This window comes from Octopus bimaculoides, chromosome 2 (genome assembly GCF_046866305.1).
Source record: "Octopus bimaculoides isolate indiv1 chromosome 2, ASM4686630v1, whole genome shotgun sequence".
Lineage (NCBI taxonomy): Eukaryota > Metazoa > Mollusca > Cephalopoda > Octopoda > Octopodidae > Octopus > Octopus bimaculoides.
In genome coordinates this window covers 149,514,194-149,536,175 of record NC_142929.1, presented here as the reverse complement: position 1 = coordinate 149,536,175, position 21,982 = coordinate 149,514,194, and the positions used below count along the sequence as shown (strand labels likewise).

Genomic DNA, 21,982 nt, shown 5'->3' with positions numbered 1-21,982 from the left:
AATCAAACTCCATTCTTCACCAAGTGCCACATATTGTAAGAGGCTCCCTGTAATAACAGTGTAGCAACACGGTGGTGCATCAGCATGACCGCAGCTCTAAGCTGAAACTTAAAACACATAGATATGTGTGTATATGTATATATGTCTGCATATGTGTTTATATGTGTGTATATCTGTGTGTGTTTTTCTATATATATACATACACACACAAGCATATATATATATATATATATATATATATATATATATATATATATGTATGTATATGTTGATATATATACACTACACACACAGATAAACATGAATAAAATGTGTGTATCTGCATATATATATATATATGTATTTGGAAAGGGCTTTATTCTTCAATAACTCTACCTAACTACCTACTTATCAATCTATCTATCTATCTATATATTTATCTATATATCTGTCTGTCTGTCTGTTCGTGTGCGTGCGTGTGTGTCAGTACGTTTGCGTGTGCATATATATATATATATATATATATATATATATATATATATAGTGTGTGTGTATATATATATATATATTTATATATATATATAGTGTGTGTGTGTATGTATATATATATATATATCTTTTACTCTCTCTTTTCCTTGTTTCAGTCTTTTGACTGTCGCCATGCTGGAGCACCGCCTTTAGTCGAGCAAATCGACCCCAGGACTTATTCTTTGGAAGCCTAGTACTTATTCTATTGGTCTCTTTTGCCGAACCGCTAAGTTACGAGGACGTAAACACACCAGCATCGGTTGTCAAGCGATGTTGAGGGGACAAACACAGACATACAAACGCATACACACATACACATATACATATACATATATACGACAGGCTTCTTGCAGTTTCCGTCTACCAAATCCACTCACAAGGCATTGGTCGGCCCGAGGCTATAGTAGAAGACACCTGCCCAAGATGCCACGCAGTGGGACTGAACCCGGGACTATGTGGTTCGTAAGCAAGCTACTTACCACACAGCCATGTATATATATATATATCCAAGACAAGTGTATGAACAATGCCTACGTACTACAGATGCATATACATATAAATACATGTATAAATACGCCCTCGCAAACATTCACACACGCATACACAGACACACACTCGACCATACCCAACACGACTGTGTTCTGATAAAAACATTTATTGTTCGCAATTTATCATGTAGCAATGTTATTCTGCTACAATTTATCTGATTGGAACAGCAAACATTTTGCTAATAAATAATATATTTTCACTCTATACAGTCCCAGTTTTAGAATTAAATTACGTTTTTGTTTGTAACTTTCAATATATAATAGATTCTAACAACTAACTAATACAAATTTCCAGTCAGCAAACGGAAGTAATATGGAATGTTATGTAGACTCGCAATGCATATATACAAAAATGAAAATATGTGAATGGATACTCAATGTTTCTATCGACGATGCAGATAATTCACAAGTTGAAATCCTGAGCGTGCAAGTGTATGTGGGTGTATGTGTGTATTGACAACTACATGCATAAAAAACATTAATACACAGTAATATATACAAACGTATAAATATATGCATATATACGTATACGTATATATATATATATATATATATATATGTTGATAGCGAATACACACCGAAAGTATATTAATATATATCTATAAATGTATGTAGTTTTTTATTTTGTTTTGTGCACATATATATCTATATCTATATCTGTATATCTACATCTATATATAAAATGTGTGAATTGTTTTTCTTTTGTATTTATTTGCATAAATTCTTACGTAATTATTTTATATATATATATATGTGTGTGTGTCTGTATATATATATATATATATATATATATATATATATATATATATATATGTGTGTGTGTGTGTGTGTATAATGTATGAAATGTTTTATTTTCTATTTATTTGCATAAATTCTTACGTAATTAATATATGTATGTGTCCATATATATGTGTGTGTGTGTGTGTGTGTGTGTGTCCATATATATATGTGTGTGTGTGTGTGTGTGTCTGTGTATGTAACTATCTGTTGTAAGAAATTATAGTGTACATAATGTACTTTTGTGTATATAAATGTATTTATTTGTGTAAATATAATGCACATATTTGTTTGTCGTTGTTTATAGCTAAATAATATTATGCACATATATCCATATATGTAATATATAATATGATATATAATGGGTATGTAGGTATATATGTATGTATGCATACACACACACACAGACACACACACTCATATATAAGAATATATGTATGAAAGCTTTTGTGAAAATTACTTAGTATAGTTTCTAACTATCAAGGGGATTTTTTTATAACAAGTTACATAATCTTTTCAATTAATGTTACCAAACTTTTGGGAGAAGTTGTTTTCCCAGTGTGTGAGTGAGCCCTCTGGATTTACTCTTTTTCAAACACACATGCTCCCGGATAATGTGTTTATATATATATATATATATATACACGCATAAATGTACATATATATACATATATATGCCCTGCGTGTGTGCCGTCACGTCAGTCTATATTTATTTGTATATATGTGCGTGTGTTTGTGAGTGTATTACATAGCATACACGCTCACTCATAGAGGCATGAATATTCTAACAAATGTCACAATTTCTTTTCTTTAAATTTCCTTGTTTCCGTTCCTATAGTTTGTATTTAGATCTTGATCAGTCCATGATGATCGAGAATGAGTTTGACTGCTTCCGGTGAGGTTCCTGTCTTTGTGTGTATGTGCAAGCCATAACGTGTATATATATATATATATGTGTGTGAGTGAGTGTGAGTATGTACATATAATATATATATATGTGTGTGTGTGTGAGTGAGTGTGAGTATGTACATATAATATATATATAATATATATATATATATATATATATATATATACATACATACATGTGTACACACACACACAAAGACACAAACACATATATACATATATGTATATAATATAAAAGTTCACATGCATTATATACATATATATAATATATATATATATATATATATATATATATATACATGTGTGCGTATAAATACTTTTTTTTTTTTTTTTTTCAAGTTTCAGCTTAGAGCTGCGGCCACCGTGTTGCTACACTGTTATTACAGGGAGCCTCTTACAGTATGTGGCACTTGGTGAAGAATGGAGTTTGATTTAGCAACCCTCATTTGCACCTCCTGCCGCGAGGTAGGTTCATCTGGGACTCTCGATAGGAAGAGGTCCAACTTTGATTTAAAAACTCCTACATCTACTTTGTGCAGATTCCTCAGGCTCTTTGGGAGAATATTAAAAAGCTGTGGGCCCCTGAATCCCTTGTGGTAGCCCTTGTGGTACCCTTACTTGTGGTAGCCAGAGGCTGTAGTTATGGTGCCATTTAGTTTCTACTGTCTCACTCTGCCTCTCTCCCATTCTCACATCCCTCTCTCTGTCCCCGCCTCTCTCACCTTTCTTGTTTTGGTTTTGGCAAATGTTAACTAGACAACGCCGTTCTCATATGCGGCTTGTTGTTATGTTATGCGGCTAAAAATTTAGTTTAGTACTTTTAAATACTGGGAAGATGCAAGTACTTGAACCTAACACTTCAAACGTATTTATCTCTCGCTCTGGATGGACAGAGTGGGATGGCCTAGTGGTTGAGCTGTTGAACCTGGCGGTGCGTTATGTTCTTGAGCAAACTACTTCTTTGCGATCACTTCGACAAATGATGTGTGGTACAACGTGCACTTGTCCTGGTAACGTCGATTTGATGGAGGGAGGGAGCAAATGTAAGGCACATGCATTTGATCACTATCGACAAATCATTTGTGCAGGTCATTTGTCAAAAGCCGAACACTCAAACACCGTCGGGAGAGTCTGTCATCACACACACACACAACACAACATATACATACACACAACACAACACACACACTCATATATATATGTTTAAATATATACACATATACACACACGTAGGCGCAGGAGTGCCTGTGTGGTAAGTAGTTTGCTTAGCAACCACATGGTCCCGGGTTCAGTCCCACTGCATGGCACCTTGAGTGAGCGTCTTCTACTATAGCCATAGTGAGTGGGTTTGGTTGATGGAAACTGAATGAAGACCGTCGAATACATATACATTTTTTTCTCTCCTTGTTTCTGTGTCTGTTTTCTCCTTGTTTCTTTCTGTATTCCTTTCTGCAGAAGAGCGTAGGCTCGAAATGTCAAAGACTTTTCACACCCCGAGCGTTATACCAATACATCTGTTTGTTGTCTACACCACCTGTCTTCGTCTTTTGTCTTTTTGTGAATTCTCTCCTTATATATATATATATATATATATATATATATATATACACACACACACACGCACACACACATATATATATATATATAAGATACATATATTGTGGTTCCGGGTTCAGTCCCACTGCGTGGCATCTTGGGCAAATGTCTTCTACTATAGCCTAGGGTCGACCAAACCTTGTGAGTGGATTTGGTAGACGGAAACTGAAAGAAGCCTGTCTACCAAATCCCCTCACAAGGCTTTGGTCGGCCCTAGGCTATAGTAGAAGACATTTTCCCAAGATGCCACGCAGTGGGACTGAACCCGGAACCACAATATGTCATATATATATATATATATATATATATATATATATATATATGTTTGTGTGTGTGTATATATGTGTGTGTGTGTGTGTGTGTGTGTGTGTGTGTGTGTGTGTGTGTGTGTGTGTGTGTGTGCGCGCGCGCGCGTTTGTATGTCTGTGTTTATCCCCCCACCATCGCTTGACAACCGATGCTGGTGTGTTTATGTCCCCGTAACTTAGCGGTTCGGCAAAGAAACCAATAGAATGAGTACTAGGCTTACAAAGAATATGTTCTGGGGTTAATTTGTTCGACTAAAGGCGGTGCTCCAGTATGGCCACAGTCAAATGACTGAAACAAGTAAAAGAATATATATATACACACACTGGTATATATTATTATTTACTTGTTAAATAAATAAATCACACAACATGAATTACGTAATGACATTCAAAAGCTTATAGCTGTTTCATCTATAAATGACTGTGATCCCTGTGACATCTTATATTTAAACACACACATACACACACAAACCCATACACATTTATTTTTGTATCGTATATAAATATATATATATTATAAATACATGAGCCATGTACAGAGATGCGGCCAGTAAGGTGAGGGTTGGAAATGAGTACAGCAATGAATTCCGGGTAGAGGTAGGGGTCCACCAAGGTTCCGTCCTCAGCCCCCTATTATTTACCATAGTCCTCCAGGCAATCACAGAGGAGTTCAAGACAGGTTGCCCCTGGGAGCTCCTCTATGCTGATGACCTTGCCCTAATTGCGGAGTCACTATCAGAACTAGAGGAGAAGTTTCAGGTGTGGAAGCAAGGTCTAGAATTGAAGGGCCTTAGAGTCAACCTAGCTAAAACCAAAATCCTAATAAGTAGGAAGGTAGATAAAACACAAACCCCTTCAGGTAGATGGCCCTGCTCAGTATGTAGAAAAGGAGTAGGTAGTAACTCTATAAGATGTACCCGGTGCAAGCTATGGACACATAAGAGGTGCAGCAACATCAAAGGCAGGTTAACTAGCAAGTTAGTTTTTGTTTGTGGCAGATGTTCAGGTGCAATAAAGACTGCAAACAAACAGGAAACAACTTCTATCTCATTCCAGGGTGAAAAACTAGAGGTAGTCGATAGCTTCCGCTATCTGGGCGACCAAGTTAGTAGTGGGGGTGGGTGCGCTGAAAGTGTAGCTGCTAGAATAAGAATAGCCTGGGCAAAGTTTAGAGAGCTCTTACCCCTGCTGGCGACAAAGGGACTCTCACTCAGAGTAAAAGGCAGACTGTATGACGCATGCGTACGAACAACCATGCTACATGGCAGTGAAACATGGGCTGTAACTGCTGAGGACATACGTAAGCTCGCAAGGAATGAAGCCAGTATGCTCCGTTGGATGTGTAATGTCAATGTGAATACCCGTCAGAGTGTAAGTATCTTGAGAGAAAAGCTGAACATTAGAAGCATCAGTTGTGGCGTGCAAGAGAGACGATTGCGCTGGTATGGACATGTGGTGAGAATGGAGGAGGATAGCTGCGTGAAAAAGTGCCACACCCTAACAGTTGAGGGAACCCGTGGAAGAGGTAGGCCCAGGAAGACCTGGGCTGAGGTGGTGAGGCAAGACCTTCGTACATTGGGCCTCACCGAGGCGATGACTACGGACCGAGACCTTTGGAAATGGGCTGTGCGTGAGAAGACCCGGCAAGCCAAGTAAGATCGTTGCCAGTGCCCCTGGACTGGTTCTTGTGCGGGTGGCACATGAGATGCACCATTTTGAGCGTGGCCGTTGCCAGTACCGCCTGACTGGCTCCTGTAGGATTTTCGAGCGAGATCGTTGCCAGTGCCCCTGGACTGGCTTGTGCGGGTGGCACATAAAAGACACCATTTCGAGCGTGGCCGTTTTCGTGCGGGTGACACGTAAAAGCACCCACTACACTCTCTGAGTGGTTGGCGTTAGGAAGGGCATCCAGCTGTAGAAACTCTGCCAAATCAGACTGGAGCCTGGTGTTGCCATCCGGTTTCACCAGTCCTCAGTCAAATCGTCCAACCCATGCTAGCATGGAAAGCGGACGTTAAACGATGATGATGATGATGACATGAATGTATATATTATGTGAATATATATTTATATCCGTGTATAAATATGTATATACAAATTATATAATTTTATGAAGTCATACATTTATAAACACAAATAGAAATCCATATTCATATTTACATACGTATATGCCCATATATATGTACTTCATGCATCATATATATTACATTATATTATATCAGACCATATCATTTCATTTTATTATATATCTGATAAGAATAGAATTCACAAACCAATTTCTTTTCCTGTTCTACAAGACGGAATTGCAGAAATTCCGACCGTAATGCGTATGGTTAGTAGATTGGTAGAGCTGGGTTTACTGTGGGCTATATTCAAATACGAATCGTTGGAGTGGTTGTGTGGTAAGTAGCTTGCTTATCAACCACATGGTTCCGGGTTCAGTCCCACTGCGTGGTACCTTGGGCAAGTGTCTTCTACTATAGCCTCAGGCCGACCAAAGCCTTGTGAGTGGATTTGGTAGACGGAAACTGAAAGAAGCCCGTCGTATATATATATATGTATGTATATATATATGTATGTATGTATGTATGTATATATGTGTGTGTGTGTGTGTGTGTCCCTAACATCGCTTAACAACCGAAGCTGGTGTGTTTACGTCCCCGTAATTTAGCGGTTCGGCAAAAGAAGCCGATAAAATAAGTAGTAGGCTTACATAAAATTAATTCTTGGGATCGATTTGCTCGACTAAAGGCGGTGCTCCAGCATGGCCACAGTCAAATGACTGAAACAAGTAAAAGAGGGTAAAAGAGAGTTCAACCCGTTGCAGGTCACATTTGGCATGCATTCTTCTGTTTTCTATATAATATGTTTGTTACAACGAAGTACTCTTTAAGTTAGAAACCATTATATCTTTAACATAATCAAATAGCATTAATAAATATTGTTTGCATTAATTCCCTTAAATGGCTAAATGAACATCTGTTATTCCGTTTTGCTGTTTTATTTTCAAATTTCAACAAAATTTCTATATTTTCGAGGTATTGTTTATGTTGTAGTCGTTCAGCCCCCATTTTCTTCGCTCAGGAGTGAATCGAAGAGATATATGGAGGAAGAGCGTTTCACTTTCTATCATTCCATCTCCTTTGCATGTGTATTCCACAATGAACAATAAATAACCTTTATTTCAATTGGTATAGAATGATTTGAGGATGAATTTGCTGCTATCAATCAGAGAAAAGCGACCGTTCGTAGGAAACACTTCCTCTTTGGAAACTAATGATTTTCTGCGTCGTTACTCAACGATTGTGCTACGTACGACGCATCAGGCAACAAAATTATGGATCTCTCCTTGTGAAGAAATCTGAATAGCAATATCACAGATTACAACTGTCAAACATAAACACACACAGACGCGTGCGGGCACATACACACATGTATATACATATATGCATGTGGTAAGTAGCTTGTTTACCAACCACATGGTCCTGGGTTCAGTTCCACTGCGTGGCACCTTGGGCAAGTATCTTCTACTAGAGCCTCGGGCCGACCAAAGCCTTGTGAATGGATTCGGTGCCGATTTTCTCTTCCTCCGTTTTTCCATTCTTTGAACTTTCCGTCTTTCCGACGAAGGGCTCCGCCCGAAACGTCATACTCTCTCTCTTTCCTTTCCCGAGCGTCCAATAACACTATCCGTATCACGTCCTCACTTTGTTATTTTGTTATTGTTTTTTGTGTTTTTTTAACCCATATATAATATATATATATATATATATAAACAGATAAATATAAAAATATATATGACGTGAGAGAGGGAGGGAGAGAAAGAGAGTGAGAAGGAAGGAGAGAGAAAGAGCACGAAAGATGGGATTGAAAGATGTGTGACAATTTACAGAAAGTGTAAGAATCAAACAAGACAAAGTATTTCCTCAGCCAGCATTTTAATCTAAAGTCATTACGATTTCGGCGCTGGAAAAAGTTGGAAATGTTCAGTTGGTAAGCGCTAGTGTAAGAACAAACAAATCAATGTCGAGTCTTGCAACTGAAGACACACGGCACGTAGACATGAAACTGGTCGGAAACAGGTAAAAGTATTAACAATGAAGGTGGCACGAACGTACACGCATTGCATACACGCACATACGTTCATGCACACTCATATATAATGTTAAAAATTCAGTTACAGAGGGAGACATATGTCCATATGCCATGGAACACTTTTACTTTGATATTCACATAGTGTTGTGCGTGTGTGTAATGCGTGTGTAATAGACAATTATGATTGTCTATTGTGATATTGTTGAGCCGCAAAAAGTGAACTTTGAGAACGCCTAACCTGCAGCAGTTTGCAGCAAAATCACATTTAAATAACACATTCCACCATCCTAAACCTCAATGTAGATAATATAGCGGTAAATATAGACATTCATAAACAAACTAAAGGTATGGTAGCCCCTCTCCCTGCAAAAATGTTACGCTATATGCATACAGAAAATAATACTATTTTCATTTAAGAATCGATAGAACCAAACCGAAAGAAATTATTTGTGAATCATCAGGAGGAATGACTATGCAATCAATAAATATGCAGGAGATATCAGCTAATTATCCCTCAAACCAGACAGCAACATTTTAATATAAAAAAATGGACATATTCGGCAATGTGGATCAGGATTAAAACTAATGGTATGCCCATAACTTTAATGCCTTTGATAATAATACTGTAATATTAGCGCTGTCTGGAGTTTAAACACACACACACACACACACACACACACACACACACACACACACACACACACACTTGCATAAGCGCACACACATACACACAGGGAAGTCTAAACAATATATTTATTATCTTATTTATGCACCCTTTTAAAGCCTAGCCAGGCTCATGGGCCTGGTTTCCTGGTTTCTATGGCTTTACTCAAGAAACAGGAAGAAAGAGTGAAAGTTGAGGCGAAATAGTACAACAAGAGTCGACACCACCCCCTGCTGGAGCCTCGTGGAGCTTTAGATGTTTTCGCTCAATAAACACACAAAACGCCCGGTCTGAGTATCGAAACCGCGATCCTCCGACCGCATGTCTGCTGCCCTAACCACTGGGCCATTGCGCCTACACACACACATATATATATCCTTTGCAGTAAAGTTTACTGGGGTTTCCCTTCCGTCGCTATCCTGTTTCTCATAAGTGGTTAACTTCCAGTTGCTATGGACCGGAAACCGGAGATTCAGCGTCGCGAGGGATGTATAACTCATGTGTTTGCATGTGTGTGTGTGTGTGTCTGCATTTATGCGTGTATGTATGTAATTATATATGCATGTATGTATGTATGTATGTGAATACCAACTAACTGCTTGGCTCCACTTGAGTAGATAGCTCGTTTATATTATTTACATTATTTATATTTTGTTCTCATCTTGTTTGTTGTTAACATAATGTTTCGACCGATATACCCTCCAGCCTTCATCACGTGTCTAGGGGAAATTTCGAACCTGGGTTCTCATTCCTAATGTATTTTTCGATTTTGTTGTTGTTGTTCTTCGTCGTGATCATCTTGCTATTATTATTATTATTATCATTATTATTATTATTTCTACTATTATTATTATGCCTGTGGGCATATGGCGTAGTGGTTAAGAGCACGGGCTACTAACCCCAAGATTCCGAGTTCGATTCCAAGCAGTGACCTGAATAATAATAATAAGAAGAAGAAGAACAACAACAGCAGCAGCAGCAGCAACATCGAAAAATACATTAGGAATGAGAACCTAGGTTGGAAATTTCCCCAAGACATCTGATGAAGCCTGGGGTGTATATCAGCCGAAACGTTGTGTTAACAACAAACAAGACGAGGACAAATATCCGTCAAATGTAAATAATGTACAGAATACCTGATCTCTTAAATATAGAACTGTAAGCTCTGGCTTAGTCTTGACTTTCAATGTTTGTGGAACGTAGTAAAACACCGCTAATTAACTTTTATTTCTCTTTTATTCGTTTCACTCATTGTATTGTGGCCATGCTGGGGCATCACCTTGGTGGGCTTGTAGTTGAACGAATCGACGCCGATATCTATTTTCTTACAATCTGCTACCTATTCCATCGGTGTCATTTTCCGAACTAGTAGGTTACATGGCTGTAAGCAAACAAACATCTGTTGCCAAGCTGTACTTGGGAACAAACACAATGACACACACGCGCATACACGCACGCACATACACACACACAAATATATATATATATATATATATATATATACATATATATGTATTTACATGCACATGTATGTATATACGTATATAAACTTTTGTATTATATTAATATCACATTGTATATATATAGATATGACGCCCTTCTTTCAGTTTCCGTCTACCAAATCCGCTGATAAGGCTATAATCGGCCCAGTGCTATGGTAAAAAGCATTTACCCAAGGGACCACATAGTGGGATTGAAGCCGGAATGATATATTTGGAGAGCAAGCTTCTCAACATGTATATGTTCCAGAATTATCCAGGAAAATATCATTATCGCTAGTATAGGAACTTATGACCCTTTGGTATGTTACTAGTCTGGTAAGTGCTAACGCACGAAACCCTCCACCTCTGTGTCCCTCTGTTAATCCTGCCAAATATTAATATATATATTTAAATATTTATACTTACATTACACACATATTGGGCGTAGTCGTAGAAATACACATGTTTGGGTCTGGATACACAATAAAAGCAACCGGAGTATGGAAAATTCTAAAGTTAATCACCAAGGACTCTTGGTCGTCCTTTGACTGGAATCATATAGGGGCCGGCCTTCCAGCATTGGAAATACTTTCGAGACGCTGGATATCAAAGTATGTATACTTTATCGTACGAGCGTATATCTATATAATTTCTGATAATGTACTGACTCATATGTCATGGATATCATCTGGTCGATGGCTGAAATCCCACTCAGTGAGTGAGTGAGTGAGTGAGTGAGTGAGCCTGCCTGTCTGTCTGTCTGTCTGTCTGTCTGTCTGTCACTCAGTCAGTCAGTCAGTCAGTCTGTCTGTCCAGCTGCATGTATTTATGCGTACATGCACGTAGAAACGGGTGTATGCAAGCACACACACACACACTTATATATATATGTAGTAAGTGAGCGAAATTTGATGGTTTTCTGATTGATCGATTGAACTTAATATCGTCAAAGAACTGGCTATTTGTTCGTGTTTATCTAATTAAACACGAGATTTGAGGGTATTTGCATAGAACAGTAGTTCTATGCAAATACCTTCAAATCTCTTTTCTACCATCCTCTTTTTCCCTCTCACTCTCTATGTAATATAACGCTATATATATTAGTGTGTCTGTGTATGCTTGCTTGTACATACATGTGTATATTAATAGATAGATATTTATTAATAAGGGTAGAAATTGATATTAATCAATTAAAACCAGTGGTCTAGCATATTAAAAAAATCCGACGATTAAAATTATATTACATACAAAAATAAGAGGAATGACCAGCAAAAGTGGACTCCTATATGCTAGAAATAGACGCCGAATCATCTAACCACGAAAAAATATGTTCTCAGTAAAAAATTAGCGACACAACAGACTGTAAAAGGGCAAGACAAATGAAAAAAATATTAAATAAAAAAAAAAAAACGATTAACCTACGTACCATGGTTTCACCTGTTAAAATTTACCTAAGTAAATATCTGCAGGATCATCAGCGTGGTCTGTCGATTTAAAAATATAATTTCCAGAACTAGACATAAGACGTCCACCCGAAAGGGAGAACGTGTAGAGTTCTACAAATTACATTCAGTGTATCCCTTCAAATGTCTTCAATCTGGCTCGCTAAATCCGGAAATAACTCTGCAGTTAATTAATTTTTTCGTGGTTAGATGATTCGGCATCTACTTCTAGCATATAGGAGTTCACTTTTGCTGGTCATTCCTCTTATTTTTGTATGTAATATAATTTTAATAGATAGATAGATAGATATATAGAGAGGAATAGAGAGAGAAAGCGACACAGAGAGAAATTAGTTACAGGATTCCTGAGAATCTAAGCGCATCATCAAGTAGAACGCCAGGACAGGCATGTTTAAAATTTTACCTGAGGAGGCAATCTATGAATGCATCAATAAAATTCTATCGAAACAGCTATAGTAAGTTATTTCAAACCCCATTCTGTTATTCTGTATATATATATATGTGTGTATGTGTGTGTGTGCGCGCGCGCAAGCATGCGTGGATATATATATATAAATATATATAAATATTGATCGCTGACAAAACATACAATTTTTTTTCTCCGTGTTTTTCTCCTTGCTTTCTCCGTATTCTTTCTGTTGAAGAGCGTGGCTCGAAACGTTAAAGACTTTCTGTATTCCCGAGCGTTATACTAATACATCCTTTTGTTGTTTACACCACCTGTCCTCGTCTGTTGTTTTTCCGTAAACTCTCTCATACACACATTATATATATATATATATATATATATATATATATATATGGGAGAATATACAAATAATAACAACAGACGAGGACAGGTGGTGTAAATAACAAAATTATATATTAGTATGACGCTCGGGAATACGGAAAGTCTTTGACGTTTCGAGCTACGCTCTTCAACAGAAAGAATACGGAGACAAGGAGAAAAACACGGAGAAAAAAAATGAATAGTGTTCAGTCAACGGTCAATCATAATAATGGCCGATCATAACAATGACTGACCGGAAGTTAGAAATTCTTATTTCAGGAGAGCTAAGAAAGGGGGAGATAACAAACGGTGATCGGGAACGAGGGGCTGTGTGTGGGAGGTAGAATGCTGGTGATCTTGACGTATGTAGTGTGAAAATGGGGAAGGGAGAAAGGGAGAAAGTAGTTGGTCAGTTGTAGTGTGTGCGTGGTGTGATGCGAGGGTATTGGTGTGGTGTGCGTGGTGTGATGCGAGGGTATTGGTGTGGTGTGATGTGAGGGTGTTGGGAGGTGGGGAAGGCATGGGTGGAGTGTGGGTTAGGCTTAGGGTGGGGTAGACGTAGGGGTCTGTGGGTAGGGGTGGGTGGTGGGTGTAAGGAATTGGATGGGGTGGAGTGGGAAGGTAGAGTAGGAGTGTGTTGGGGTGTGGTGGGATGAGCTTATGAGAGGGTGTTGACGAGGAGGGAGAAGGGGAAGGTGGATGTAAGAGAGGGGGAAGATGGGTATGGGAGGGGAGAGGAAGAGAGGCGAGAGGGTGGGTATATATATACACACACACACACACACACACATATATATAATATTCAAATTTACAGAAAACAAAAGACGGAGACAGGTGTAGGAATAACAAGCAGGTGTGCTATTTTAACGCTCGGGAAGAATGGGAAAGTCTTTTACGTTTCGAGCTCACACTTTTCGACAGAAAGTATTAAGAGGATAGATAGATAGATAGATAGATAGATATGAATGGATAATCTGTCTCTTTATGAATTTGTACGTTTCATGTTTTGTTTAGTGCAGATCCTTTCGCTGTTACCAAATTGTGTATTATTAAAATTTTTTTACACAATACTAATACAACTCTTAAGTCTTGCCTTGCCTATGGATTACGTTACTCGATGCTGTAAGACACTACCATACCAAATGTGCTGGCATGCTCTGAATACAAAAATGTGCATTGTAATCTAATAGTCCATTTTCTGTTACTACTTCCTTTTCTCGACTCAATCGCTTTTTTATCTCATTTTCCACCATCTGCATGATGAACTATAAAAATGAAAACAGCGTTACATTTCAACTGTTCCAACTGTTGTTCTGTTTTCACTTTTGTAGTACATTTTGTATTTTATTTCGCATTAGCTAAAACGCCTTATCTAATGTACAACTAACTGAAGCTGGTCTTGATAGCCATGGCTATCTCCAGAGTGACCTTCTTTTGCATAACTCTAAACCGGTCATCTGCAACACATGACATACGTATTTAGTAGTTGTCCGCTCGTGTCGTGTTTGAGGAAGACTATCACTGGTTAATAAAGGAATAGATAATCGACTTACGTGCTGATTACTGACAGCGTGCTTCCCAACATAAGGTAAAGGTAAAATTATCTTCTCGAGTCATACCAGCTCATAAAAACCGGTTTCATGGCGTATATATTTCCCACCTGGACGGGAAATTTTTGCTAGCTGAGAGGACTGGAGTAACGTGAAATGAAGTGTTTTGCTCACAAACACAGCGTGTAACCCGGCCCAGGAATCGAAACCACAATCTTACCACTTAGCCACGCGCTACACTTCAAAAAGTAAGGCTGCAAATGTTACCGTCCCTTCAATACAAGAAAACTATCAAAATAAAGAAGATAACTTGTAAGTTTCGAGCACAGTTTTGCATGCAATAAAGCTATCAAAACAGCTATGGACCCTCACTCTCTTGTTGGTTCGATTTATATATAAACTAGCGTAACATAGCTTGTGTCTATAGAGGTCGCAGATTCAGGAGTGTAGGTGTGCCATGAGCTTCAACTTCTACTGGATATACCCAAATGACCGAAATCATACTTTTCTCAAATGTTTTACGGGAGCAACCTTCTCTCAGACATGTGGTTTAAAGAAAGCTACGACGCTCTTAAATCTAGAAAGTCTTAGCTCGAACCAAACAACATCCAGAAATTTTGAGTTTTTTCACCTCCTTCTCTCCCGTACACGTGGGTGCACTTCTGTTTGGACTTGCACATGTGGACCTATATATATTTATTCCGGCTCCTTTCCACCATCCATATATTTGCGTACATGAGTATATAATTGTTTGTAACGACATATGCATAAATATGAATACACACACACACACACACACACACACATATATATATTGTTTATCTCTCGCTCAGAGATTTGATATAACTTATCTCCCTCTTTACGAGATCAGCGACAATGTATCGCTAGAAATAGGATATAGTACTTTGCGAGTGGAATGAGTTCTTCACAAGCCAGTGATTAACACCTTCTGAAGACGGGTAACCACCCAGAAACGCTGGTCTGTTTGTATCACGTAGGGCTAGAGATGGAAGCGATAACCTCCCTCGCAAATACTAATTGGACACAGATTGTGTGTCGTTGGCCAGCTGGAGAAGATGTCTTCCTGGGGCTAAAAACAACAGTAACACCATTCTCTATAGGACCGCCACATTTAGTTGGCATATATATATATATATATATATATATATATATGGGAGAATTTACGAAAAAAAAAAGACAACAGACGAGGACAGGTGGTATAAACAATATATAGCTTAGATATGTTTCGACCAAAGATTGGTCCAGGCCATGTCTAACTTAATAGCACCCCTGATGAGATTAGTTAAATCCTTTTGAAGTCAAGTTTTGTGGTCCATTCGAGTAGGGGGTTCTTGTTTAATGAGTTATATCCAGGTATATCTGCTTGTCTGGCATTCCTTGAAGAAATTTGTCCAGATTCCGTTTAAAGGTAATGGGATCCTTTTTCTCTTTGATTTGTTTCGGGACAATGTTAAATAGGACAGGGCCTGTTGAGGAAAAGAAATTATGTTGCAGTGTGTTGTTTATATGTTGTGGTCCTGAATTGGGTAGGGGACGTATGGCCCGTGATCCTAGCCTTGGATACTAATACATTTGTTTGTTTTCTACACCACCTGTCTTCATCTGTTGTTTTTTTTGTAAATTCTCCCTATATATATATGTATAAATTCATATGACGTCAAGAAAATATGTACATACATATACGCATAACTATGTATATATTCTTATCTCTACTTATACAATATATAGGGGAGAATTCATTAAATAAATGACAAAAGACGAAGACAGGTGGTGTAGACAACAAACAGACGTATTAGATTATAGCAGTACGTACGTTTCGTACAAACTTCATTTATTTATGTAGTGATAACATCACGTAAGATGTGCAGTGAAAATGTACTCCTCAGCTGCACAATGAAAGTTCATTTCAGAAAGCCATTTTGTAATTGTGTGCAAATACAAGAGTAGGAGATGAAGAGAATACCATCTTGACTGGGCTGTTAATCAACAGTCTAGTTTTATTGCACATCTTATGTGGTGTTATCACTACAATAAATAAATGAAGTTTGTACGAAACGTACGTACTGCTATAACCTAATATATTTTTGTTGCTTTTCTTCAAATTATATATATATATATATATATATATATATATATATATATGTATATATATACGTGTGTGTGAGTGCATGGTGTGTGTGTGAGTGTCTTTGCAGGTGTACGTATGCGCATTCGTATACACACACATTCACCCACAGACACACGCACATATATGTGTAGCACGTAAAATGAAACCGACTTTGAAATTTGTGAAGTACGTTTTTGTTTTGTATTTTGTTTCTTTTCTGTAAAGTATTCTTTGAAAAAAAATGTATTCGTTTATCGCAACAGATATTTTAATTACCATCCATTATGCTGTTTCTCAGGTATCACACACACACACACACACACATGTGTGTGTGTGTGTATATGTATGTATGTATATATATATATATATATATATATATATATATATATGTGTGTATGTATATATATATATATATATATATATATATACATACACACACACACATACATTTATATGTTTTCTTGCCCCACCGCCATATTGTGCCATTCTTTCCCAGGTCTTTAAACACTTTACAATTGGATGTGTGATTAATAAACTAAATAATAAACAACTATGGAAAAGACGTGCTAAACCGAATAAACAAATGAGCGAATAACTAAAAATATAATAAGAATAAAAATAAAGATATATTTTCGAACCAAACCTGAATTGAGTCCCGCCAAAACGTTTTTTTTTTTTTTTTTTTTACGAAAACCAAGCTAACACTGTTCTGCTCCGCTAAATTACGTAGGCAATATCACCTCCACCTCAATCCATTCAACCACAAACTTCAACCCCCACCTTCTCCACCACCACCATTGTAGTAACAACAGCAACAACAATAATAATAATAATAATAATAATAATAATAATAATAATAACCACGGCCACCACCACCACCACAGGTAAGCATATATACATAATACAAATCGTAGCTTTTTACTTCAGTGAAAGCCTGTTGGTTGGACACAAAGAGATTTCTGGCGAAGCATTTGCATCATTGATTGAGGACGTTCGTAAGTGTTTTTTATTCAGGTTGAGCAGAATTAATGTCATCATATATAAGCATCGGAGTGTGTAGTAACCCAACCCAATGCTAGTTTCTCTCATTTGTTAGCGTATACCAACAACAGCTAGGACAACAACAACACCAATAATAATAATAATAATAATAATTCTTTATTAGTACGACAGGGGCAACGGATGAAAGGATATAACGGGGGACAGGTAACAAAAAGTGTGTATGTGTGCGCAGGCTATTTATTACTTGATTCCATGGAAAATGTAGTTTTGTATACATACACAAACACACATATTTACATATAGAATACTCGTGTGGCCTTCTGCGGTCTAAAGAAGCAGGAGTAAAATACTCTTAATGCAGTTGCCTGGAACTCTAGAGTTTGTCCGGCATGTAGTCAGTTCTCAGACAGGTAAAAGGCTGGGTGAGTTTTTCACTGTTTGAGGAACCGAGTAATGTTCAGGAGAAACTTCAGGGTAACACCCTACAGGTTCACCGTTAGTAAACTCTCTCTCTCATATATATATATATATTTCGTTTTTGTATTTGGTTTTACAAGATTCTTTATGTGAATTCGTGTGTTGAAGCAAATTTTATTGTGCCTGGGGACAGTGATGTCGTTTATTTAGGCCAATCCACTAATCTTTTATTCTGGAATTTCCATGGCATGCAGCCCCTTGTTTAGTTAAATCAACCTAAACAAAAGGACATGCGTCATCACCCTGATGGTACCCATTTTGCCGCATTGGTTCTACCCTTAGCATGATGAGGCGTGTCGCTTCAGCCTGTTTGTCTTGTTTAAAGACGTGGCGGCATGATGCGGAAACGCCAAGATGAGACAATGACTTACTTAAACAAACTCGCTCCCTCTCCCTCTCTCTCTCTCTCTCTATATATATATATTCATACACACACACACACACACACACACACACACACATATATATATATATATATATATGTCCATGTGAGTGTGTGTGGGTGTGTGCGTGTCGCAAAAGTAAAGCTGCCATCTACAGTCAGTCAAAATACGGCATTGTTTTAAGTTTGCCATGATTAAAACAAACTCTTCGACTTCGCATGTTCGGTGTAGGCTAATTTAATGAGTTAATAAATCATTTATTGTCCCTAGGTTAAAAGTTCTGCTGATAAGACTATGCAGGTGATTTTCATCAACACCCAGACTTTCAAGAAAATCATCCATATTCTCTACTTGTTAGCTTTATATAAGAAAACTAACTTAGCATTTCTACTGGAAAACAGCGAAGTCATTTATTCAGAAAAACTTGGTTGTCAACGAGTATCAACTAGTTATTCGATTTCGGTGGAGTTTTTGACTAAAAAATTGTGGATAATCTTCAGAATCACTGGCTAAACAGTAAGTGTAAAGGGAGTATTGTTTGCTCGAGGGGAAACTCCACTGGGGCAGAAATACTTGCACTAAAGCTATTCGAAATGCAAAGAGAATGGCGAAACTGTTCTGTAAGCACCCGTTCAGTAACCGAAAACTGACAACATATCGAACAGTTGTCGTAAGCTCTAAGACGGATCTAGCAATGAGCAAAATTCAGATTACAGCCGCTTAGTAACTTTGACGGAGAAAAGGCTATATGGTGGATGCAATGGGAAAGACGGCGGACTGATACTTTCTACTTTATTAATTCCTCATCAACTTTTTCAAGTTTCAGTTTGACTGCGACAGGCAGGCAGGCAGGCAGTTTTTGTTTGGTAGCGGGAACACAAGAGATTGTACGATGGACACTGCTGAAAAGACTGAGGATAAACATTTTCCACTTGGAAAGAAGATGAAGGTGAAGAGACAGATGCTAGTTTTCAGTAAATTTTGTAGAAAGTTGAGTGAGAATGGCAATCACGGCCAGTGTCAAAAGGGTTAGCACTCAGCACGCAAATGTAGTCAGAGAATACTGCTGGAAAAAGAGCTGCTAATCCTTAATGAAGAGGGCAATCCTAGGTCTTTGGGCTTCGTTGAGTAGCTCTAGGTGATAATCTTATTGGAGAATTAATCCAACACACACATAATCTCACATTATGTATGTACGTGTGCATCTATGTATACAGAAATCCCATACTTTTTCTTTCATTCAATCAAGCTCCAACACTTATCGTAATCTGTCCCTATATATTACGTTATATTTAATATAATTTTCTTCTCTCTCGTTGAAATTTTAATTACTTATTTTGTTGACTGCCATGGAGATTTTCTTTTTAGGAAGGAGAGTTAATTATTTGGTTGGTTATCTGTTAGAATGCTATTTCGATTAGAGCGGAGATGGTGAAATGTGAAGTTAAAAGCAAGTAGATAGATTCAGGAATAGCACCATATTTGAACGATTCACTTCGGAACCTCGTTGTTGTTGATCACATTTCATGAGGCAGCACCGTAGGGATTTGTCTTTTAGTGTAAGCTTCAGAGGACCAGTAACTCGTCTCACACATACTTCCAATCGCAGTCCTATACACATGTATAGTGTGCTTGCATCGTGTGTATTTGAGTGATCGTATATGTAAATCGAATTCGGTGTGTCGAGTTACGATTCCACGTTAATAAGTTAAAACATACACTTGGTAAATCGAAATGATACAAAGCGCACAAACACACACACATTCATATGTACTTGTGTGTATGTGTGTGTTTATGGTACTATGTACACAAAGACACGCACGCACACGCATGCACGCACACCCACACGTACACACAAACACACGTAACGTATCTTAACATGTGCGGAGAGTGCATGTTTTTAAGTGTGAATTATATTTTTATTTTCTATCCACATTAATGCTACCTTATAATTATTCATATTCTCGCTGATATTGCAATATATTCATTTACACACATGTTCTTTCAATTCGATAAGTTTATTTATTTTTTGGTTTTTCGCTTTAAGTACTTTTGCTTTCAGTCATCAAATTGCTTTTTGCAAACAACATAGTTTGTATGCATACATGTTATTGAGATGACACAATCTTCAAACTTCATTGTAATTTTATATAGGTTTTATAGTTAATTAATGATTAAATTTAAAAGAATTAAGTAAATTATCAATTTTGTTAATCAAGTTTGTTTTCTTTATTTAAGTGAGAATTTTTACCAGAAAGATATTCGCGATTTTTACATTGGTAGAATTTATTTTTTAATTTGCTATCATAAAATTATTTCTACCTAGTTTCAACCAGCTAACACAGGAAGCTCACATTCTTGACAATGCTTACCTATATATGTACTTCCCAAATTCACCGATAGCAGTTATTAATTTAATTTTACGTGAACTATTTTCAGCAAAACCAAAATTACCCTTCTATTGCCAAAATAGTTAACTGAAATTTCACGTTATTTGCTATTTCACCATTGCCCTAATCAACTAAATTTTTATAATAAAAATCTAAAATTCATCTTCTGTAACACACACACACACATTCTACGCAGCAGAATTACAAACATGGCAAATTTAAATATTCTCTGTAGATTGAAAAAAAAAATTGAGTTGTCATGAAAGATACATCCCTTGCCCAATACCAGTGAAACAGGCAGCCTCCTACTTTATTATGCACAACAATTCCAATAGCTAGAGAGAACGGGAATTTACTAATTTGCATATCATAAGTGTTTATCAAATTGTGTAAATACAGCGGACTCTTAACGAGGCACCATCAATATATATATATATATATATATATATATATATATATATATATATATAATTATTCAATATTAACAGTTTTGTATTAGAAAACCAAGAATTTATACAAGGCTGTAAAAGAAGTGCTCAAACTAGTTGAGACAGAGGTACAAAGTTAACTGCAGAATAAAACCGTTAGGTCATCGACTCAAAAAGCCGTAGCCCACCAATGATCACATATAAGAAGTACAGCATAAACCACAAAACCAAATTAGCAAAGGGAAGTCAAAATATTTATACATAAGAAAAAAATTGATTAAAAATCGATTAAAAATACAATAGAATAATACAAATAAATAAACTGCGATTAAAAAGTTTATTAAAAATATTAGAGACCGGTACATATATAGTTGAATAAAAATATATATATATATATATATATATATATATATATATAGAAAAAATAATATATAGAAAAAAATAATACGTGGCAAAACAGTTCATTCGCTGAGGTCAATAGCCAATAAAAGAAGTTCAAGATAAATA

The 21,982-nt window shown here is 37.0% G+C and overlaps 1 protein-coding gene across 13 annotated transcripts in view; it reads left to right on the top strand.

Moving 5' to 3' along the window:
- Positions 1–21,982, top strand: part of LOC106874941 (transcription factor Sp9) — a 358,324-nt gene that overhangs the window by 144,295 nt on the left and 192,047 nt on the right. For 2 of the 13 annotated variants that reach the window (XM_089347899.1, XM_089347908.1), the window contains exon 1: positions 3,081–3,206. The exons of the other annotated variants lie outside the window; for them this stretch is intronic. In XM_089347899.1, coding sequence (XP_089204025.1) covers positions 3,162–3,206 — 45 coding nt within the window. In that variant the 5' untranslated portion in view covers positions 3,081–3,161. Of the gene's footprint in view, positions 1–3,080; positions 3,207–21,982 lie in introns of those variants that run through there. 13 annotated transcript variants of the gene reach the window in all.